This window comes from Xylocopa sonorina, chromosome 3 (assembly GCF_050948175.1).
Source record: "Xylocopa sonorina isolate GNS202 chromosome 3, iyXylSono1_principal, whole genome shotgun sequence".
NCBI classification, from domain to species: domain Eukaryota; kingdom Metazoa; phylum Arthropoda; class Insecta; order Hymenoptera; family Apidae; genus Xylocopa; species Xylocopa sonorina.
Genome location: NC_135195.1, coordinates 16036090 through 16061162, shown reverse-complemented (window position 1 = coordinate 16061162; position 25073 = coordinate 16036090). Strand labels below are relative to the sequence as shown.

General features: G+C 44.2%; 1 protein-coding gene across 2 annotated transcripts in view; it reads left to right on the top strand.

The window, feature by feature from the left end:
* The first annotated feature begins 463 nt into the window (after positions 1-463).
* The window catches only part of Mob2 (MOB kinase activator 2), a 146987-nt gene continuing 122377 nt past the window's right edge, over positions 464-25073 (top strand). Inside the window, exon 1 of one of the 2 annotated variants that reach the window (XM_076892588.1) lies at positions 464-923. In XM_076892588.1, the coding sequence (XP_076748703.1) occupies positions 919-923 (5 nt within the window). In that variant the 5' untranslated portion in view covers positions 464-918. Of the gene's footprint in view, positions 924-10634; positions 11078-25073 lie in introns of those variants that run through there. The other variant, XM_076892584.1, reaches the window with a different exon arrangement.

The window sequence follows — 25073 nt, the reverse complement described above, 5'->3', positions numbered from 1 at the left end:
ATATATATGTGAAATTTACGCGACAAGTGCTGCCATCTATAATTACTTTATTAACGATAATGTTAATGCTTATACATTTTTGTAAGACTAATTTCAAATAATAGTTACATCAATTAAGGATGCAAAAATAAGAAATTACGCGTTACGTATTATGCAATAATAAATAAATATGCAAAATTTCACACGATCAACGTATAAATGTAATTTATACATGTCTATGAGAAATAGATCTAGAATACATCTTCCAGAATCTGATAGTAGTAATAGAAGGACAATTCAACAGTATAATAGAACGTAATACGCAATTATTAGCTTCGTTAGATAAACGTATTACCAGCAGTAAATGTTTTACCATCTGTCTATCACGTAGTCCATGCTGGTGTCGAGAAATAGTCGCTCGCGGGTGGTACGCACGGTAGGTACTACCCTCTGCAGTCGGATACGAAAACGGGGGTGTACGAGCGAGTTCGTTTCTCGACGTCGGCTGATCAGCTGTGCGGTTTAAGGTGGGCTTTTCTCTCGTGGTTGTGCCAGTGGTGTCGTGCACACTCGAAACTATTCCGCTCGATCGGCATAAATCCGTGCAGACCTCGGATAGAATACGAGCGGTGGCATAAATACAGATACGATAAGTACGCGGCGGCGGTGATAAATCGGCGGTATTTTTGGGTGAAGGGGGGGTCAAGTGAGGCATGACGGGAACAGGTGACAATAGAGCTTCGCCATGTTAGATTTTACGAGATCGCGAAACGTGCGCCGCTGCTGCTGCTGCTGCTGCTGCTGGTGCTAGTGGAGAGAGAGAGAGAATTTATTTTGTTTTCTCGACTCTCGTGCTACTTTCCTCGGCGGTGATCCAACTGAAAATCATCCAAGCTGGATAGGTTACCCGAGTATCTCCGCGATACCGTGGACTGGTTTATGGGGTAAGTTATTTCGTGCGAAATTTTCATGCCCGGCCACGATTTCCCCCGACAGCTCCCGGGAATCACCGGGAGCCACGGAAATAAAGGTTAACCTCGACGTACCGTCGACAGCCTAACCTCCCCGTTGAGGTTGACGCTCTCTCTCGCCTCGGCTCGTTACGGCCGTCTCGCTCTTAATAGTCGGCTTGTCTTCGCCTTTTTTCTGAGAGAAAGTGATCCCCGTGTCGCGGCGTATTCACGCGCAATGTCATCCCGTGTTTCGTTCGCTAATTTCGTCGCGGCGATCACGCGTGGACGGGGGCATTGTCGGTCGGTGTTTTGCGACTGTTTCTCCCCGATCCTCGCCTGTCGTCGCGTCGTTTTCCCAGCGAATCGCCCAACAACACCGATGACAGTGACGATCGGTGCGCGTTGTCAATAAGGTGATCGCGGTGAGTCAAGGATATCGATATTTCTGTACGAAACTGTGCTACCCAAGCGGCTTAACCGAGGAACGTCGGTACACGTTTGTCAAACGCTGACAACTCGCATTACCTTTATTGGATTTCTTGCTTCCACTCTTTTATCATATACGCCGCGTAACAGGGTTGCTTATCCGAACTTATGTAAACGCGAATTACATGACATCTCGGATAAAAAGTAACGAGGATGAGACGAGCTATCTTTCTTTTGTTTTTCGCGTAATAATATATCGAACGTGATTCTATCGCGGATTCTGCTTACATATATTTATACGTATGTACATATGCATGTTACACTACTATTGTTTTCCGTTCTCTGCCGATGACACGAGTGACGTGTTCATTGTACGCGGCCGATATCTTCGAAAATGTTTTACCAGCGTTCAATAAATGCGTTACTTAAGATAGAATAGTTGGATTCGTGAAGCAACCTAGCACTTCTGTCTGTCCGGTTTTAGGTTATCGTCTTCTCCTTCCCTGTCCGTAGATGTAGATATAGATTACCTGTTTACGTAGATTCAGAGACCAAATTGGTGTTACACGCATATTCTTTTTCTCCTCGATTATGACGTGACACGTGTGCCTATTTATTTCCATTCTTCGCATACGATCAAGTTGAATATATATTTTTACGTATACGTTGAATCTTTGAGGGAAATATCGATTGCGTCCAAGCAACGTAGCATAGTCATTCGATTAATTTTATATTCTTCCGGTTATATTAAAGGTGTGCATTGATATATCTCGCAAAAGAAAATTTACGCCAGTATTACCAACTTGATAGCGGCCTATATTTTATATTTCTCGAACAATAAGTTATTTCCTGAGTAAGTTACTGACGCAATCGTAAGTAGGAATCATTCGAGTGTTTGAATCTTTTGAATCTCGTTATTTTATCGTATTCGTGCGATATGGAAATAAAGCCGTATCGCTGTAACGGCGATAAAATTATCGCGCCCTGCCGTCCATCGCGTTTTACACCTTTACACGAAACACTCTCCGTTAAAAAAAGGACGCGACGATGGATTAATAAATCGGAGACCAATTTCGGTGCTAGACAACCATTTCCAGTGACGGCGCGCTAATTTCACGCGTCGACAACCCCCCAAAACGTATTTTAAACCATAGAAACAAGCTATAGAAGAGCGAACGGTGAAACGTATTATCGCGTACGTGCGAATTATTTTTTTCTCATCCCGCCAGATGGACTGAAGGACGTAGAATAGGACATCGATTCGTGCGGACCGATTCCCCGTCGACGAGGCCGTTTTTAACGCTTTAATACTTTAATGCTCTGCGGTTTATTTTATTCCATTCTTTTTACTTCGTTCGTTTTTTACGTTTCCGCTTGGCCACCGCGCGCTGCGGTCTGAAACGTATGGTTTTATCGCGGTGCATAATGGAAAGGGCAAACGGGAGAGAAAGAGGGAAAACCAGGGACAGAGAGTAACGTATATAGATAGCGCTGTTCGTTTCAATTAGTTGCGCCGTTATTTTTACGAACCGGCCCAAACGTTGATTTATCGTCTTATGGAAATGATCCAGCGTGAACTTCGATCGCAACGATGTCATATATCGTGTAAATATATATCGTCCCACTATCGACCGAGTTATGCCGAGTTGCGAAATGTTGCAACTAGTTATATTCAAAATTACACTTTTCTATTTCAATATCCGTGTTCCTCGCTTTGAAATTGATGCATTAAGGAGTCGGTAGCTGTCGAACTCGTGTTTTCCCTCGTACATATCATTCACGCTGCATAACAAAACAGTATGCGATAAATCGTTCTCAGATAAATAAAACGTGAAGTTGTCTATCGTTCAGATAAGGGTGATACGGCGCTGAGAGGGTGTCGATGTCGTCTGTGGCAGAAGAGAGCACACTCAAAATCGTCAATAACTCGATATTAGAGGGACAAATTGTTTCGCCGCGTTTACGGCTAGGCAGCAAGAATAGAAACCGTGGACAGCACTTCGAGAGAGATCTCTCGAGCAAAACAGAAGACAATGGTTCGGTGACTGGCCGGTCGGTCGTCTGTGGAGTTGTAGTACGTGCTGGTCGCACTCTCGGAACACTTGGAACGGGACGGACGCGGCCGTTGAGCGTGTGTGTATTCGCGCGCGGCGTGCAACGCGGAAAGTGAGCGAGAAGAGTGGCGAGTAGTGTGGTCGCTGGCTCGAAACCGAGTGGACCTATGAGTCACGCTGTTCGTTTCGCGTCGCGATCAGCTTCCTCGATGAATCACGCGGCCGATACTGCTCACCGCGCGCCAATACGCTGCTCCGTTTTCAGATACCGCGGGATTCCTCAATTTTCATCGAGCGCGATTTTCCATTTTTCCGAAATTTTCTCAAAACAGGTGGAGCTCAACAGGTGGAAGCTCCTCTGCACGTATGTGCTGTTCGATGGTACAGGTGGGGCACTTTTGTCACGCATAATTCGTATCCACCGCTCTGCAGGAAACTCCTGCTGTTCGTTTGTCCGAAAAATGTGGCACGTCCGCTGATGTCGTTTACGACTATTTAAAGTCGTTTCAATCAACTAAGCGACGGCTAATATGTTTTTATCTCGCAGTTGTTATTCCGCGTGCATCTCTCTCTCGTTCTGAATAAATTAAAAAGTTCTATTTATAGATGGTCGCGGACAAATTAGGCTTGGGTTGTTGAACGTTTCGTGGACGTGCGCGGAACGCAAAACGTCTCGTGGCGTGTATTGCATTCTTTAAATAAATCCGCGCCGCGTTATATAGACCGCGTAGATAAAAGCGGCTTTATCAACAGTTACAACGATAACACGGCTTTCACCGGCGATCCACTTCACACATGCTCGCACACGTCGTCGATGCGTCGGCAAACAAACTTATCGCATAATATCGTCTCGTACGATGTGGCCGTCTGACAAAGAAGTTCTTTCCGCACCTTATACGAGGCACGATCTAACGAAATTTGGGCTCATTCCAAAATATGTAGATACTCGCATATATACAGTCTCGTGCAACAAAATTTGTTAACTCAGTCTCATCTTATAATGTGAGGAATCTAGAGATTTGTTTCTTTCTTTTGTTTCGTCAGTTTAGTTTATGCATATCAAGTGCATACGTATCCAGAGAATGTTCGAATACGAATTCTTCTCGGAATGGAACCCTGTGCGAAAGGGATTTCCTATCTTGCCTGATCGTTCCTAGATCTCGTAACCACCTCGTACGGTATTCTGCCGAGCGTTCCAAGTATGACACGTTTCCTATGTGGAAGCTAAACGAGCATTAGGATTCATCACTGTAAGCGTCCTCATATTTTACCGTGGAAAATGGTGAAAACTGGAACACGGTTGTGTTACGATAAAGTAGGGATCGTACATCTTAGGCGTTCAAGGTTGCTTCTCTGTATAATGTGTGGTTTATGGTAACCACCCGTGAACGTGCAACCGCACTTTTCCACTAAATAAACTTATCGAATGATTCCTGAGACAAAAAAATCTATCGCACGAGTATTCTCGTGGATGAAAGACTTTTGCCTCCGACTGTATTGAACTATGGTATTGCAAAACAATAAGGTTCACCACCGATGAATCACACTATCGTCACTGGAAAAGCTTCTGGTCTCGCATGCCAATAACATTTACTTGCTACTGCGATAGAGCCTCGATTATTAAAGCGACAAATAATTGGAGGAAATTGCGAAATGTTTGTTTAATATATTTACCTTTTTACTCCCTCATTTCTTCATATTAAGATTTAAAATTAATCGTGTAGCGTGTGGCATATCTGGTACAGATAGTCAATCTTCTACTATATTCAACTTTCGAAACTTGTGGTTCAAGCTAGTTACTCTCAATTCGTGCGAGAGAAATAGTAAAAAAGGTTGTATCTAAGAAATATTATCGTTCCAAATTACTCTATAAATCACTTTAAACCTATATCGCACGACCAAAAAAGCTTCTTAATTATACCAGTGGATATCTGCTATACTGTTTCACTCGGTTAATCAATACTTCTTCTTCTTCTTCTGTGCTCACAAATGGAAAGCGCTAATAATATTCTTCTTCGGGCATCGTTCTTGAGATTGAATTGCCAACGTAGGACGTTGGAGAAAGTCTCTGTTGGGTAAACAAAGTAAACCGGTATATCCACTTCGACAATTTATTATCGTATCGCGGATTATATCTTCACGTAAAAAAATTCGTAGTTGAGTTAATAAACTCGAACAACTAATCGAATTCCAATATTTTCTTTCATTTACGATTCAGATATGGTACACCAGTGTGGTCTTTATACGCGACCGTTGCAGATTCAATGCTTTTACATAATATACTTGCACATACATATTCATAATATTTCGTTCGTTAAAGTTATAAATGCAGACGGTTGGATACTTTTATGAACAATTACCTCACGCGTGCCATTAATATGCATGAAATAGCGTACACGTATGCGTTGGTAAACAGCACGTTTGCTGTTTTACTAAACTGTTACGGTAAACAACGCATAACGAGTAACACCATCCTGGTAATGTCAATATCGCGTTGCGGAACGCTGATGGCCTTCCCTTAAAACGCGCCGCAATCACCAAGTTGTCAATACTTTTAACGAACCCTGATAGAATTTTACACGTCAATCCTCAGTAACTCGCGTAGCAGCCCAGTTGGTAGTTTATCCAAGACACAGCGGTAAGAAAGGCTGAGGCCCGTTCCTCGCAGTAGCGATAATACCACTTTCTAAGGTTAATACGCGAACCACACGAAACGTAGAGAGGCAGTAGACGTTCCGTGTTGATCCTCGGACAGACAGCGCTCCCGCAGGACGCGATAGAAGCACGTAACTGCCGGATGGCACCGAGCGGTCGTCGCATTTAGTTGACATTCATTGGTGCTCTCGTTATCCTGCTGTTCATTTTTCACGGTAATGCCGCCGGACGTTTGTTGGCAGCGGCGCTCGTGAATGGGATAAACGTCGCGTGATTCACGGCTCAGACACCGGCTAAAATAATTGACGCCGTCGCGGGACCACGGCACCCACGGTGCGTCGCACCTGTTCCCTACGTCGCGACGAAATTCGTGTCGTGCCAGAGACGCGCGAGGACCTGGAAATGTCGGGAGAGCCCCGATGGCCACGACAGCTCGAGACGACTCTGGTTCCTGAAACTGTCCAGCTATGCTTTCGAGGACCCGAATCGCGTTTTAGTTATCTTTTTTCTGAATTCCGTTTCGAGGACAAGTTGTTAGCGCGAGTGTAGCCAGACGGACAGACGAATGATAAACGGTGGATGATACCCGTTGCGTAATGTTTGCCGCAAACCTGATTAGATTCTTGCCTTTATACGGAATCGAAATAAAAAGATTCGACTTAAGCCGGTGGTAGCAGTCGGATTGTGCAATCCCTTAGATCGATATTAAACTATGCAGTCGCTATTTTCCTATTCGCCTGACTGTGCAAGGTCTGGTCATCAAGTTCGAGGACATTATTTGCGAGCCTCACAATCAGTAGAAATGATGTATAAATTCTAGATTCTGAGTGAAGGTTTGATATAAAGAAACAGGGAATTGTCTTTATTACGCGGGCACAGTGTATCACGAATCCAATATAACATGGTGTACGTTACGGTAAATGCAGTATTCTAACGATAAGGAAGATCGGGATCATTATAATTGCAGAAATGGTCTTAAAGGTTTAAGGGTGCTGTCTTCTGAGTATCTCTGGGTACCAGCAGTAAAAGCAACAGAAACGATAGCCATTAATTGCATGCAACGCGCCATTTTACTTGGAAATTGTATACTCGACTATATATTTATATTTTTTTAACTCTGTCTCGGTTTCCCGTGTTTTTTAACTCAATTACTGGCTTGGTTTCCTCCCAATTTTGAAACGCGAATCCACAACGCGAAATTGAAACCAGTGAAAAGGCAAATTAAAAACGTTTTTCCTTTTCCATTCATATTTTTCAACTAAGCAGTAGCTTTGTATCATTTCACTTTGTCGCAAATCTTAACTCTTAATTTTCGGACGAAAGTATAGAGTAATGAACAATTGCGTTATCTCATAAGCAAGCAAAGCTCCGTGTAATAGAGAATTAATTAATTGCGCGATTAACAATATCTCTATCATCTTTCGAGCCACTAATTTCAAACGACCCGAACAGATCGCCGTCGATTCACCGCGATGTACGCAGCCGTGAGTTAATTATCGATATTTATCCCGCCATCGTTGTGAACAGCTAAATAACCAAATTGGCCTCGGTGTATTTCACCGGTTTTGCTCTCTCTCTCTCCCTCCCACTTTTCATTCTTTGGCACAGCGTCTATCGACGCCATCGCGTAATGTATTTGGCAGAATTTCTCGACTCTTCATGCTTTTTGTGTTATACATAGTCGGCTACTTTTTTTATGAATTCACTTTGGGCTCGGATATCCTTTAGCATAATGTGATGGATCGTTCTTTTCTTTAAGATCAAGCATCAAAACGCGGGGCGAAATATTTTGCTTTTTTCGCCAACTTTAAACGAAATTGTAATACGCGAACTGCATATTTAATTATAGGTATATACATTTCACTATTTTATCCTCAGCGGGGATGTGTAATTCGCAACGAGTCGAAATTTTGTGCTCACATAGCGGAGGAGCATAAAGCACTTAACGAAGACGAGTGGGCCCCTCTTGAGTTAAAATCGCGTTTCCGCGTGAACAACGCTTGGAACGTTCCGAGGGCGACACAGGGGCCATTTTTGGCCGAAATCATGTTCCTACGCGTGCTGCGGGAGATGAATATTTTATGCAATGTTCCCGGCAATTTTTCATCGGGCACTTACGTCCGCAAAAGTCTGAGAAATTTTTCTTTCGAATATTTACAACCCTATGAAAGGTTTTTTAAAAAATTTGTTCTTCGATCTTCAATTAAAAATGGATTACAGTTGTATTTTAAGATTGGGCGAAGAGCTTACGTCGATTGGAACAATTAATTACGTAGCAGCTGCGGCTGTATTCACGTGGAATGTTTAATTTCGAAAAGACAAGGTTATACTGGATTGTTCATATACACGTGCCGTTTTTCTGCCCGCTTTACTGGAATATTAAAAATATTTTTGTACTCTCGTCTACGTGCGATGACAGGGGAACATTTCTGATGAATATCGTTCCATCAAAAGTGCAAGGTATTAAAAATATTTCCGCGATGCACACATGCCTCCATGTACTGTAGGTGGTGCCTAGCGGGTGCGGAAGTGGTTGTTCCATGCGACGTGTAGGAAAATTCCACGTGTCCTCTGGTGAAGTCTCGCGAATTACGAGCTCGAAAGTATATAAATCTGAGAAAAATGTGAGTTGTTACTCCGCGAACAGTGTGTTGACGGCGTAAAACTGGGACCAAAAATATAATATCCAAAGTATAAATGCTTGGGTTGAAATATGAATAAAACACATACAAACATTTGCTGTTCTATAATATTAAATTAGACGTGTGGTATAAATTTAAAAGAGTAGACATATCTAAAGGATTACGAAAGTGATTACTTTGTCTTTGGAAAGAATCAGCGCTCGTAAACGTGCCTCTCGCTTCAACCGTAATAAGAATAACGATAATAATATTGCATTTAACAATTATGTTATAGATTACGAAACGTTACAATTTCATGCAACGAGTGGCCTTAACCTTTCGTATTTTACGAAGCCCGTGAACCAGTTGTACCCACTTCGCGCACGAGATTATACGTACATATATCGATTCATAGCAATACACGTACACGTAGACGTTACAGTACCGTTTACATTGTTGGCGAACAAAAAGTTACTTTGCACTTCTTAAAACGATTCTCACGATTAATTCGGTTCGCGAATCCCATGATCCACGATGATCCGATCCTGGATTTACGAAAGTTATGCAGCATTGTTATCTGTAACTCTGTTGTTGCTCAAAGTGGAATTAGTAGATTAGAAATTCGAGGTTACCGGTGCAATAATTACCCGACTAACAATTAGTTACGTTCAGTTGTTGCCAATTACAATGTATCTCATATTCAAAAATGATGGAAAATATTCGAGAACGAATCGCATAATATTAATATGCATTAGAATCGCAGCGAGAGGTTGAATTTCGCGAAAGGTGTACCCAGCACCCTTCCTCATCCATCACAAACCAGAATCCCCAACGAGTTCAAACGCCGCGTCTCGAGTATCCCTCTCACCGGCGGCTCACCTCCGTTCCTCGACCTCATCTTCGTGGAATCGGTCCGGCCGTTCCGCCATCATCGTACGTCCGCTGCATCACTCGCGACCCTGAAGAACAGATACACGCGCTCCCGTGCACCGTGGACGCGATGGAGAAAGAACTTGTTCGGTTTCGCTGAGCGCTAGCTTCTCCCGTAATTACATTAGAACGAGAGACAGAGAAACACAATGGCCGTCCTCGCGTACACGTAGACGCGAAACGACGTTAAAAAACATCGGCAAGTGCGACGAGGACGAACGTATAAACTGTTCCCAGCGGGAAGCCCCTTTGTGCGCGGCTTTCTCGTCCTCTCTTTCCACCTAAAACGCACGCACACACGCGCAGATCTGCACTCCTCCTTTCTGTTGCATTTGTAACGCACGCCCACGCGCGATCTTTCTTCCGTCAGTCTTCTTTAATAAAACTCTACCTGCGGCTGCCTATGGAGTATCCCTCGTTTTCAGTTTCGATGCATTCTCATTGCATTTTGGTATATAACTTGTGCGATCTTTTCTTTTTTTACCAACGTTCTGTTGTCTACTAGGACAATTTTATACGATTAGTTTACATCGAACAGTGTAGTACAGCAAATATAATTTTTAAGTTACTATGAACAGTACGGGGTTAACGACCTACGCGCCATCCGTGGCAGCCGGTGAATGCTAGGATTTAAATAGGAGAACGTGTTTTCGAATTCGCTACTCTGGGAAAGTAGGCTAAGGACACGTTATTTAGAGTGTGAAACAGGTTTCCGTTCATAGATTCATCTCTTCCGTCGCACTAATAGAAATACAAAATTTATTCGCATACCAATATTCGCATCTCGCTTGTTTCCAGACCAGTTCTCGATCGAGTCGATAGAACCGTGGTGGTGTGCAGGGGCCTTTAAACCTCTCCATTTTTTTCGTACATTCGTCGCTTTTTTTCGCATGCTCCACCACTTACAGCTGCTATCCCCACTCCTGATCCGACCGTCTTCCCCCACCAGAGTGTCGCTGGTAGCGACCGCGAAGTTGCTTTCTCCGTTTATCGTGGCGTGGCGGCCGATAGCCGATAGCGGTCGCGGTGGTACCTGGCGAACGCCTGGAGAACGGCTACGCCAGTCTGTGTTCCGTTGCTCGCTCGTTCCGTGCGCGTCCCCGTGCCACTACAGTGTCGAGTGTCGTCTTTCCACTCGGTACGTTCTTTTCCCCTCCACGATCCTCCACGCGTTTATTCCACCTTTCGCCTTTTACGTTTTCTTCCCTTCCCGATCGGTTCGATCGTTTGGTCCCTCTGTCCGGTTCCCGTCGCGTTCCTTCGCTCAGTTCCGTTCGTCCCGCTCGTCCCGCCGGTTCGTTCTCGCGGTTCGCTGCCAGGAAGCAGCTGGTGTGTCGTGTGGACTGTTCAGTGGTATCGGTTCGATGTTCGGGCTGGGGAGCAGAAAGGTGCTTAAATACTCGGCCATCGACACTTCTTTCTCCATCGACGTCGAGGACACCGTCACGTGCTTCTGCAGGTTAGTCTCAGCGTAGCGCGCATGCGCGTCCTACGACCGGCGTGGGCTCGCCAGATTCCTTCGAAATGTTCTGCGAAACAAGCTCCTCCGCGTTAGCGATCGCGGCTCGGAATTCCGTTCGTTTACGCGTTGAATCGCGTGGAGTCGAGATGCAGCGCTGAAATGTACTGCTCTCGTGCGATTCAGATGGTTCGCGTTAGCGTAATTGGGCCCAACTCTCTGGGAATAGTTTCTGGAATGTAAACGCGATTTGAGGTTAAGCGGAGATGCCTGGCTGTTGAGCGTCCTTTTGTTCAAGTTTTTGACGACCTCCAGAGATTAGGATTGTGTGTATGGCGTGTTGGCGAGGAACTACGATGGATGTTGCTTTAGTGTTGCGCGCAGAGCGTAACGGAGGATAATTACGCGAATTGAAAGGAGCAGTTGGAGGTTGAACAGGTGAAACGAGCGTTTACGCGTTTTGACGAGGCGCTGTGAGATCGTGTACTTGTTTCGTGCTTATTGTTATCGTGCGAGTTATGCAAATGAGATACCAGGAAATATAAATTAGCCACGATACGTTCGTTGAAAGGTTTTCAAGTGTGCATTCAAAGATGACACTTTACATAGTTATTCGCATCCTTATTTAATATAAGATCAATGTTTGCAGAGTCGTTCCAACGATTTCAATTGCGTATTTCACCTCGTATGATGATATATTTAAATAGCGTTTGGCGTACACAAACAAGTTATTCAGGAAAGATCGTACAAAACACGCGACCAACTTGATGGCCGGACCGTATAGTATGCGGGAAGCTTGTAAATATTCTCCGAGCGAATTTCGCTTCGTAGTAATCAGAGATAGTTCGTGATTGCGAAGATGGTGGTGCTTTTCATTCGAGATAAAGCTGTTTCCATGAATTTGAGACAAGGTGACACTTGCGGGCGATTAAAAGATAAAAATTCGATAAAACGCGAACAGGTTATACTGGTTCCTTACAAATTCTAGAATCTTAATGTACGATTGCTGGTAGTTGTAACTTTTTTTTCTTAACTAGTAGCAACGAAGTAAACTTTTCGTGCATTGTGTACGTATTTATCGTGGTTCCTAGTTTTAGGATCAATTAAAAGGTTATCGAAGGCGAGCAGATCTGGTGAGGTATATAACTTTTTTTCAAGCGTTCGAGATCCGTCCGCGTCTGCAGGCGTCTCGAGGATTGTTTGAACGGCGCGATAACGAGCGAGCGAGAGATCGCTTTTGACACGTCAGCCGTAGCGCTGGCTGAGACAATGTGCAAACAATCGGTGGCGAAGAAATTAACGGTCTTATCGGGCCGCGATAATGAGGCTATGAAGAAAGAAGCGTTGAATTGTTTTATAGCCGAATTTTTTTACGATTACATTCAAGCGAGAGTAGAGGCCATAATTTTAAAGCGCAATTAAGCTGATACGTGTTTCGTCTATTAAAAATTGACAAAATTTATTTGACGTGCGTTACAGTTTCTGAGGCGAATTAAAACTGTTGTTAAATACATAGGCGTTTAAGTTAGATTTATTTGGCTGATTTTTTTCAGGATTGTTTTTTAGCTTGGAGATCTGTGTTCTTTAGATTCCCGGTAGCATTTAGTAACACTGAACATGTTTACAGAATTTTATAATCTTCGTGGTTTGTGGTTTCCTTAAGTGGTTAGAGGAAAGATTGCGAGAAGTAGACGATCGACTGTTGTCGACCTTGAGGTCTTAGGAGAATTTTCAACGTTTCGAAGAAGTTTGCTAAAATTAAGAGAATCATAAAAGTGTCTCGTTCTTCGACAATTCTGTTGTTAATTATTGCGTACAGGGAAACGACACGAGTTCGTTCGCTTGTTTAACGATAATCAACAAAATGGGTTGTGCAACCCATTAATATACCACGAACGGTAGCAGATAAAACCATCAGGCAGCATTGCCCGATATATTGCATAACGAAGTTGTGCAGGCTCTATTAAGTGACTCACAAAGCGTTTGCAAGACTGCACGATGTAATTATCGGTGCAACGATGTTGGCTACAAAAGTGCAATATAATTGAATTCTGTTTGAACGGGAAAAATCCTTCTGCCTAGCCTTTGAAGTTACAGTAGACAGGGGCGTTTTAACAAAAAATGATATACAACATCAAACACGTCTGCGTGTTAAATGATAGACGTTTTCAAAATTAAATTCTACCCTGTCTCGTATTGAAAGCGTTCAATCGAAACGCGAGCCGAATCAGGTTTGAAACTGATTTCGAACGAGGCGCGCGCTTAGTGTTGCCTGAATCGTATTAGAAATAGTTCCGCAACGGAGACGCGCGTTCGATTGAGACAAACCGGATATATGTACTTTGACCAAATCCGCAGCTGTTCGGTTTAATTCAGTTCAGCCGACGGACTGTATTTTTAGATTCCCGTGAAACATTTAATTCGAGACGTTGGTTGAAGTTTCCTGAAACGCGGTGCGCTTCCTAATTCGCGAGCGAGACGGTCTTGCAAAACGGAAAGTTATTTAGGGACAAAAAGGCTGTATCGGCGTGGCCTATAAGCGGCGTCACCAGATATACGACGATGATCCTACGTAAAATTTTTTATTCGAACACCAGAATCTGATACGTGAATTCTTGCGCAACAAATTTCTATAACTATATCGTCCGTGGCCTTTGTTGTATATGTATATGTACATGTATATAGCATATTTAGAAATTAATTTATGAAAAGGGAGGAGCTTCTTTTCTCTCCTCTGTTCAGAGAATTTCCTTTGTAAAGATAAATGGAATTTGCAAGCAACGGAAATGCGAAGAAGCGAAGTACTATTGATTTTTATAAAGAAAGAATAGCATAGAATGCATACAGTAGATGTCATTCCCGATGTTCATCGGGAAATTCATCAGCCGGTTATCCGAACGACTGTATCAACTTGTAATTTGATCAACTGTTAAATGGTCCAGTTTCCGTAGCGATTGTTTGCGACCTCTCTTCTCCGTTTTAATCTTGAAGCTGTCAGGACGAGTAAAAGAATACGCTTCCAAGCAATTTCCATGAAATCGAAACGTATTCGTGTCAGCTATCGTACTTTGATCGAACAATCGTTACGTACTCGGTTTTCAGTTCTACTTGCGTTGTTGTATGTCTTCCTCGATTATAGAATATCGAGAAGGGGTAATTAGTGTGGCCATGGTATTATAACTCCGCGTTTATCCTTTCAATTCGCACGGTTTATTTTTCCAGCGTGATTTCAGCCACCAAGGCCGTCCTTCGATCGGTGTTCCTTGGAAAAACACGCGTTTCACGCGCGTCTTTACGGCCTCGTGATTTACGAACGCGCACGTTGCACGAGATATGACGTAATCTGCGCGCCGCTGTTGCTTTTCCTCCTTCCTGTTCCTTCATTTTTCTCACCTCTTTTTTCCCTTTTTGTTTTATTACTTCTAACGCGATGTTTGCTTCGCGGTAAGTCGCTGGCGGAGTGGAAATCTCGCACGACTCGCTTGCTATCTAACCTTCTCTACTTTTTATCCTCGAATCTATTAAACCGTGTGGTTCTTTCAACCGGAAACTTATGGTCGAGCATGACGATTATACCAGTTGTTGTTTTCGCGTATCTTCCTTCCTACTGAACTACTTTGCGGTATAACTTTTCAGTTTCTTATACTCTCGTTCGTTATAATAATCCCAGTAGATTCGAAATAATTTATTTTTTAAGCTTTAAGCATTTTTCTTTTGCGATCGATCGGACGATACGTAAAATTAATGGCAATGAATGACGTATCGTTGACTTGATTTTGATGTATTACATAAAGAACATTGCCAAATTGGTTGGCGCATCAAACAGATTCGCCGGTATCCGGAGCCAAATCAGCTGGCACTTTGACTTTAAAGGATTAACCTGTTCGCTTTGAAAAACAGGCCCTGGACAGCTCGTGTTACCGGCCAACGTTTCTCCGTGGGGGAAACTTGGACACGTTACGGATGTGTTAGTCCTACGTTACTGCGGTAAAAACATCCATGGAACGTCATACATGCTTTTTCAGATAGTACTACGTACATTTATTCACTCTAAATTTAGCAAACCTGTGGAGAATCATTATATCTCCAGAGATAAATATCCAAGATAGTTTTCGATCACTATCTAAGCGTTTCATCGTAACAGATTGACCCAAAAGTTTGTATCTTTACTAGAAGTTCGGTCATTTCTATCAATAAATCGGCGATGATGCATCCACCGTGAATCATTGATGAAATAAACAGACGATTAGGTCACGCGCGCAGTTCCAGTATCTAAAAATCAATCTTCGCGAATTGTGCAAGCGTCGATAAGGGTACTCGAAAAGAAATCTTGATCATGGTAACAATCAGATTAATATTTATTACCGAGGAAAGTAGTGCGCTATATGCTCCGGTGAAAGCTTGAACTATAAAGCCGTGCAGATGGACAGAAAATCACGTCGTCGGAGATCAGACGGAGAGGAAGAATGAAAGTCAGCCATCACCGTGGCAACGCCGATGAGCGTTTCTCGGAACGCAGAGTGGCGTTATTGTCCGACGGGTTATGGCGTCTCTCCAGGAACGAGTGTATTCGTTCGCGCTCGTTTATGTTCTCTCTGGTGCTCGCGAGGTTATGGTTCTTGCGAAGTTAGAACCCGTCTCCGCGCTGTCAGTAAGGGGGCATCAAATTCTTGCTCGCCCGCCCCGTTGGCGACACGCCTTTAAAACGCGTCCACGCTAGCTGGTTCCAGTGAAAATATTCAAACGTAACGGGTATTCAGTTGTACAGCGATTTTCATCGAACAAGTCCAGTTAAGAAAAGCAAAGCTATTCGAGTTCGATTGATTTATCGCGGATCATCGTTTATTCCTACTTAGAAAAAGATCGAACCGATGGACGTTTCTTAAGATCATCGATCTAGTCTGCTTCTAAGCTTCACATTCTTAATTCGAGTAGCTCAGTCAGTGTTGCAATTTACATCGCGAGTCAGTCGCCTCGAAAGCGATCGCCTGCATTTTTAATAGACTTTATCCAGCGAGCAGGCGGGAGGATAAACGTCCGTACGTGGAATAATAAAAGGTATCGACGTCTGCCGGACGTTTACACGTCGCCGTTCGGTTCCTTCCGGGAGTTCGAATGCGGGCGTGGGCATTAAGGTTAAGTCAATGTTTGATCACCGCGATGCCCGCCCGTTACATCGCGCCCCCGTAATGCGAGGGATCGAAGCCAAAATTAATATGCGACATCGCGGTACTGGAATCCACGGCGAAATTCGATCCCCTGCCGGTACAATAATTGCTGGGGCTAATATTGATCGGACTGTTTCGCGGATTAAAAAAAAATGGGTAACTCGCGACGAAGCGATATTGCGATCGCGAACGATATTTCCTTCGATTGATCTTATTTCGACACTCGAACGCACCGATCGGTCTTCCCACGCGTTTACTCCGACTTTTCTTTATTAAGAGTTATGCTTCCTCTCGGTAGTCGAAACCTCGTCAACGACCCCATCGGTTTATGGGCGTCTTAATTGATCAGACGTCGCCACGTGACACGGCCACTTGCACCCACTAGAAACAGGTCACACTGTCTCAACAGAGTTGAACGTCGAGGAATCACGGTTTCATCGTGGTGACCTTGATCGCCCTTAACACACACACACACACACACATATACACACAGAGGGAGATCGCAACCACGGTTGTTTGCGTGGCCCAGTTTCGTTTGCTGGTCTTCAGCTTGCTTTGCTGGCGCTTTCAGCGGCCACGATCGGTTTTACGGTCTATCCGTCGATTAGGGTAGCCTCCGCGATGCGGCGAGGCCGTGAAATCGGTCAGGCGTCGAAGTTTGCACGCTCGTGACGAGGGAATTCAATCGAGACGGGGGATTCTAAAGAAGCGAAGATCAAAATTTTGAGATCGAGGTGTTTAATGTACGTTCATGAGCCTCGTTGTCGTATTGTTTCGGTTTAGAACGGTTCTATGTACTCATCGATCTGGTATTCCTCTTTAAGCGGACCGTGCTATTCAAGTTCGCTCGTTCAAACACGATCAAAGGTACCTTCTACCCGAGGTAACTCCGCACAATGCGTATCTGAGTTATACAAGTATAACACAATTACGCATTGACAAAGTTAATACTTGGAAGAAAGGAAACTATTACCTTTCAGCAATTTTCTTCCTCGTCCCCGACGAAAAACTCGAATGAAACAGGGAACCTTCGCGTACTCCACTTAATTAACCGTATCATCCGGCGGAGAAATTTAATTTTACCCAAGAACTAACCGACTTGCGTTGCCTTTGCGATTCCTTCAGCCCTCGAAACGTTGAAACCTCCTTCAGCGTGAAGTCCCGGGAATTCTCCCTTCGTTTTGTCGCATTTTTCGCAAACATTTCCAAGGAAATTTTCGTGCCGTCTGAAAAGCTACGAAAGAACATTCGATCGTTACACGTTTCCTTCGAGGGAGGATGCTTCTCTTAAAAAAAAATCCATTCATTCCGCTCCACCAATTTCATCCTATCTATCGCAACGAATTTACCATTGAATTCTCGAGCTAGAGCATCCTCGAACTGTGTCGTGTTCATTGAAACAACCAATCTTACGCATCCCACTTCTTTTCTCCTCGACGCGAAACAGAACTCGAGTCGCAAGGAACGATCCACCCAGCCCTTCGTCCATTAAGCAGCCGTGCATACACTCCTACGTTTCCATTGAATCGATGCGGGACAACATTCGAGAAATAGTTTCGCTTCGCGTACTTGTTACGCTAAGCAAACCCGCTTTACTTCGAGGAATATCCTACCCACTCCTTTATCTACCGAACCCAGGAGCCGCGATCGCTCGATTCTGCCTCTTTACGCGAAGAGAGATGTATCGTTCGCAGGAGAAGCCCTTCGAATATGTTCTCCGGGACGAAAAATGGCGTAACACGAGCCGATTAATGGATTTCCGGTCTTCCTGGAGAAAGGAAGCCTTCTTAGAGCGTCGCTAGGACGCGGAGGGTATTGGAACCGTGGAAGTGGGAGAAGGAGGGGAAGAAAGTATCGTATCCGAGTGCTTATATAGGCTCACACCTCGGGGAAATTTTAACGGGTAATTCTAGATGCTAAAATAAGATGAAAACGAGGAGTGGCGAAATTGCGTTTGGAGCTTCGTTTTCGAGAGAAATGATGTTGGAGATTCTTAGAGCGCACGCGTATTAAAGGCGGATCTCCCACGAGACAATGCGATGTGGCGACTCGTACCAGGTCTTGTGAGATTTCGTTTAGACATCGCATTGTTCTGTACAGGGGTAGATTGAAGTTTTTGCAAGAATATTCGTGAATTATTTTTAATAAATAAAATTGCTAAACCATGTATAACATCGATGGTCGTAGTTAAGTGTTCGCAATGGAGACTTATCAGTAGGATTCGTATACAGCCTTCGATACGGTCGTAAACTGTCTTTTTATTAGTGAAATGAGTTAAAAAACAGCCAAGGTCGTATCGTTTTATATGTGCCACGCGAAGTAAATATCGTTCCACGTTCAAAATCAATTGATCGCCCAAGGTTCTTACGAGATAGACCTTGCCATAAAGTATAACTGCTTAGTCACACTATCCGTTATATATCTTCTCCACTTCTACTTAAACCCGTCGTGTATTTTTTATTCAAAAGTTGCGAGCTGAACTTTTGAATGACAAATATATCGCGGATGTTAGTATTGGGTTGGTTTAAAGGTCTTTGGACTGGAATTGTAAAGTAGGGAAATTTCAAGGAGCAAAGTTGAAAGGGAATAAAAATCTTACCATCAACTTGACACAAAATCTTCGAAGCTGAACTTCGATAGTTCAAGTTTACATAGTGTCTTAAAACATTTCACGATCAATCTTTATACTGCAAGGCTTTACCACTTCCGAACCGTACAGATGACCCATTTTACCGCCACACTTTCTTCTTCTTCTTAACTTCTATTTATTTTTCCACTTTACCCTCCGTCCTGGTGTTTTTACTCTTTATTAGAATACTAACCAACACTATCAACATCACAAACATCCCTCTGCCATCCTCTTTATTCTCGCCATTTCCTCACTCTCTACAATGTCTTTGGAATTCCCCCAAAAACGTTTTATTGAGGCATCATTCTGTACACACTCACCCCCTAAGATTTCAGTCGTACATCCAACTCAGCCATCCGTAGCGTACATATTCTTGTCTTGTTTACGGAAACGCGTTATTCCTCCTCCTCTTCTTTATCAATGTATTCCTTTGTATTCGGAATCTGCTAATTTTTTTGCGATTTCTGAAATCGTTTCTTGGCTTCTGCCACGAACCACCATCATCGCAAGCTAGTGATCGTTGAGGCAGCAATAATTACTTCACGCAGGGTGGTTGCTTCGACTAAAAAGAGCTCGAGAAAAAACCTCGCCCTCAGAGTGAACTCGTTGATACCCCAGAAGCTATCAATTTTAATTTCCCACCTCTAAGACAGTTCTCCGCTGGCGGCACGACTATTACGGTTTTGGGAAGTAATGAACCGCGCCGCAGAGTCAATATGGCGGCCGACGCATTAAATCACCCTCCACGATATCCCTCTATATTTAGTTACTCTCCGCGGTAGAGCGTGGCCGCTAAGGAAGAGCTTGTAAACAAACGTAGGAAAAGTTCCAGCGCGAGAAGCAGCGAGCTTACAGCGTGCAGGTCCGCCTCTTGGGCGCCGTTTTCGTCCATCGATCGCATCCTTGCGCGTAATCCTGCCGAGCGGAAACGAACGGAGCGGAGGCTGCCGGCGCCAATCTCGCGGTGGCCCTCCGTGCCTCCCGCCGTCTTCGTGGCGCTCGCACGCACCCGGAAGCGCCTGATTCTACGGATAATTACGCAGTTAAAACCTCCTAGCTTGTTTTCGCCCTTGGCGTCCGCGCGACGACCATCGCACTCGTTCGCTTCCGCTTTAACTATTCGAGCAAGAACGAATGGGCTGAGAGAAGAAACAGAGTCATTCGATGAGCACAGCTTTGACGATGCACGCGATATTATCGCGGAGTCCTCTTTGCGGTAATAACGCATCGAGCGTGGATCTGCAGAATTCTTGCAAAGTGGAAAACTGTAGATCTTACGCAAGGAGGTTGAACGTAACAGTTGTAACGAATACGTCCACTCTACGAAGCTTTTGATCAGTCGATTAACTCGAGAGCGTTTCATATTTCCATCGGTTTTATTACGCGAATTAAGTAACTGTCGGTACAGGTGATCCTTTATTAAGGTAATTGAAAGTTTGTTGTAATTTCGCGTATATTAAAAATCCATATCCAGCCCAGGCTCGAGTTTAATGGAGGTTTTAATAAAACGCTGTTCACGCAGTAACGCGTTTCGGTATTTCATATATTCCTCAACACCTGCTTTTCACCCGATCGGATCGAATTAATTAGACTGTAAACGGTTTAGGGCTCGTTTCCCTTGATAATTCCAACCTCCCGGTTAATTCGAGTTAAACAGTCCTCGGAGTCTTCCCAAGGAACTATTTCCAGTCTGCTGCGATCTCGACTAAAAGGAAGTCGAGCTAGTTAAATTCGGCTGGATATTAACTTCGTTCGTCGATTAAAAACGTATCAGCAGTGTTAAAAAATGTACAACTCGCCGTTTACTCGTTCATTTCACCAGCGTTTCAATTAAATTGAACGTTACGATAAACGCATCGATCCTGAAATTTCATCTCGCGCGTGTTTTCGGGAATTTTATTATCGACCTTGGCTCGATCTCGTTAACCGAACATCTTCTTTGGTGCCTCGACTCTCCAGGATCGTGTAATTACATGTAAACGAAGCAGCGAGCCCGCGTAATTGAAGTGGCTCGTGGAGTTTTGAAAATTGGAAGACGACGCTCCGCCATATGGTGTCGTCCCCTGTTCCGTCGAGCGCGTTTATTTAACGATAACCGGGAGATAGCGTTATTGATCACGTTGGAAGGTGTTAATCGGTAAAAATCGTTGAGCAGCCTGCGATGAGGGGATTGGCGCGAGAGGTTATCTGTTAGATTAAATTTATTCAATCATTTTCAGTAGGTGGAAGAAGGAGGACTACATTTTTTTTTATTAAATATTAGTAATACAACTTCAACTAGGAATAAGTTATGTAGTCAGTAAAAAAGAAATTCTTAATTAGAATTCCTTCTGATTATAAAAGTGTGTAATTTAACTTTTCCAATGTTATTCATGACGTTGCTCTCCATTACGTTTTCCAGCTCCCTGGTGTACACGCTGTTTATATAAACATACAAAACGTCAGTAATCAAGTATGCACTTGCATTTTTGGAAAATGTAGAGTAGGCATTTGCGATGTTCAATTTTACGTAGATCGCATGTAGTGGTCGCTGGCTGGGAGGTTTTCTTCAAATCCACGAGGGTGTCTCGAAAGAGCACAATCATTGACTTACATCACTGGCCCATTCAGCGGCTCGTTGTTGGCACAAAAAATTATTCATCCACGTTTTCCGCCCTCGTAATGAATAAACGATCTGTTGTAGATCAGAGGGTCCTCGCATTTGTCCATCTGACTCGCTGGCTAACGATTCTCGAAAAGCACTCGAACGACTTCTCGCGGCTAGGCGCCGCGGTCCCTCCGCGTTTCCCACAAAATGCATCATTACCGAGCAAAACCCGTGTACAGACCCGAGTGGCCGCGCCAGAAGCACGGGGGCGAGTCAAGGTCACGGTCTACTTTCCGCCCTTGCCTGCGTTTCAGAAGGGCAAGGGTCGAGCAAAAACAGAGTTTCGCGTCTGCCAACGCTTTAAACGGGAGTCCCCGTCCCATTAAAGTGGAGGAGAAATGTTATTAGGTTGCTGCGCGAGTTCTGTCAACGAATCCGATACTTGGAATATCAGTTAACACTCGTTACTTACTAGAAACCGTGCATCTCCGTTGACTATCAGAGGTCTCTGTCTTCGTGCAGGTCTTGGACTTATTGTTGGTTTTCTGTACTAATAATTCTTCATCTTCCACGATATCATTACTCCCATACAAACTCAGTACAGAACTTGCCCTAATTTTTCACCCCCTCCATCATTGCACGTTTCACTCATTTCTCCACTATATTACCCCACGAAATTCAATCATTGTAGCGGATTCTATTAATTCTTCCTTTCAATGCTTCTTCCTTCCCTCGTCTCGATGCTTCCTTAATGGTCATTGAATGGAGGTCTTGTTAAAGACCTTTTCCGCTAGCGCAAATTACGTACGCAAGAACGCAGACCATCTGCGGAACGAGGAACCCCCCAGGAACAACCTGACCACTCAACCACACATCCACTCACTCCTACGCCAGGCACGCTCGTTCATCCCTCCTCGCAATCAGAATTCGATGGCACGTTTCCATGCCGAAAGGTTAAAGAATTCTCGCGCGTGGAACTTTCTTAGCTCCCGTGTGGGCGTTGATAAGTCGATTCACAAGAAGACACACAAGACACGGAGGGCGGAGGGGTGTATGTGCCGGAAGGAGGAACACGCAGCCTAGGCCGGAACCGCGGGGTGCAGAACGGAATATCGATTATCGCAGCGGAGGGGCCGCGGCCAGAGTCAGCTGACTCGAGTTGCCAGCTCACAGCTGATCCGACACACGGTGTCGCGGCGCAACTACCGTCGCATTGCTGCCCTCCCTCCTTTCTACCCGCATCACCCCACTTGAGCCGCGACGCAAGTCCTTTCCCGTCCGCGTCTCCGTGCTCCAAAACCGTATTTCTTTACGAAACATACCACCGAAGATCCATCTGCTTTGCGACGTGCTCTTTTCGCATCGTCCGAGACGTTGCGCGGATAGGAACGGAGAAAAACGAGAAAGCAGTTACGCGCAGCATTTATGACGCAAGTGGCCGCGCGCAGCCACGTAGGATTCCCATCACGCGCCGCACTGGCAACGGACCAACCTTAGTGCACGCGCACCTCACAGATTTTCAAGGTCGTTTCTTCTCGAAAAGCGAACCTCCCAGCGCGATCGTTTCATTATCGACTTTTATCTTATTTTAGCTCGCGGATTTACATCTACGATCTTGCTACCAGCTGTTACTCCGCGCGCTTACGTTTTCCAATCTTCTCGACGGTCCGCAGGCCCCGTGAAACCTGCACGTGCTTGTGACCTTACGAATTATGCGGACCCTCTCGCTTTTCACCGCGCGTATATATGCCACTACGGATGTTGGCCACTCGGATGACGATCGCTGCTATGGACGATATAAGTCAGGACGCTTAGAACGTGGGGCGCATTCAGGAAGTGTTCGATGAGCCGGCGTCGATTTATGTGTGTTAGGTTAGATTTGTGACCGATGGTTTATGTTCTCTACGTTTTATTGTGACTTTTTACGGGCTGATATTTCGGAAGTTCAGTGGGGCTTAAATCTTCTGCACGATATTTTGGATAATTACTTTAGAAATTGCTTCTGGTATGATTAAAGTGACGTAGACTTATAATTATGTGTTATTTATTTGATATCATCTGGTAACTGAACTTGCTACCAGCTAACAATAGGAGCCGTTGATTGTTTTCAATAGAAATCAGTTCCTCGTTCCAATCAACTGATTAATAGGAAGCTGCGGTTAATAACCAGCGATTATTCGAGTTTAGAATTCACTCTCGTATCTCTATGAGACCAATTATAACAAGATGCTTCGGGAGGTAATACGATTTAATTGCTAGCCGATTAATGTACGCTGGTACGTGTATTACTCGTTTACGTCGGCCGTTCCTTTGCCTCGTTCAAACAGATTTATCGCATTTACATTGCAAAGCTGTTGGTCAATAATACCTCTATTAATAGGAAAGAACATTCTGTGGAAAAGTATTTTTTTCAACCGGTGACGATGAACATTTAGATTACGCTTAACGTACTTTTTATTTTATTTCCATCGGCGGCATTTTTCACGTCTGCCTACCTCGATACGTTGTACCAGTTAATTAGCATTTATAAGCCGTCTGAAAATAATCTACCACAGGAAGAAGGCGTATATATATATATACGTACGTAGGAAAGGAAACATTTTACATTCTCGAAGCTTATCTTCGATCGTTGCGCACGAGCAGAGATTTGCACCGAATACGTCCCTAGATATCCTCGATAATTCACCGATTTTCACGAGTTTTCTAAAGCACCCCAGCGTGTGCGCGAGGCGGGTATTGTTATACCGCCGCGTAATAAATTCATGCCAGTTGTAATCAATAAACATATTTCCTCGCGTGTTCCATTGCTGCTTATCTACGCTCTTCTAATGTGCACGCACGGTACGAATAATAAATTGCTTTTAATTCTACCCATCTCCCGTGTCACGAGCTGTACGCGCGTCTACTTACCTCTTGAGGGGGGAAGTCCAACAATTTCGTTTCGAGGTTTAATTTAAGGCTCGTGTAGAATTTTCGCGCCCGTGGATATTCAATCTGGACCCGTGATCTTCTGTGTAACCACCTGACGCCTGGTTAACCCCGTGGTACGGCGCGATGTTTTAACAAGCGAAATTAAAATAAAATAGAGAGGGGATCGGGACCCGTTTTTAGAGTTTAACGATTCATTAACATCGCTGCTGCGGTATTGGCTAAATACATAGCAGTTGTTTCCTGTTGAAACAAATTCCATGCGCGCGCAATTATTGTTAGTGCCTCGAATAACATGCTCGGAGAATCGGAGGAATTCTCCAGGCAACGTTGATGTTATTTTCCACTGTATTCCCATTGTATTTATTTTCGTTGAATAATATTATAAATGGAATACTTGATCGATCAAACGTTCGCGTACCGAAAAATTAGTGCTCGAAATTCGTGGAACCTAATTACACCGCGCTGCTCAAAGTCACGACGGAGACCATTCAGAGGTCCAAGGGAAGAATTGCTCGCGCGTCCGCTTGAATTTAATTGTCGCTAAAGCGCTTTGCTTTCTTCGCCGAAATTATACAATACCGTGGATGCACCGGCTCGGCGAATGCATGCAAATTGCTGTCAGAGGATCCGCTCGACCGTGCTGATTATTATGCCCGACATCGAAGGGCCGCCATTATTTTG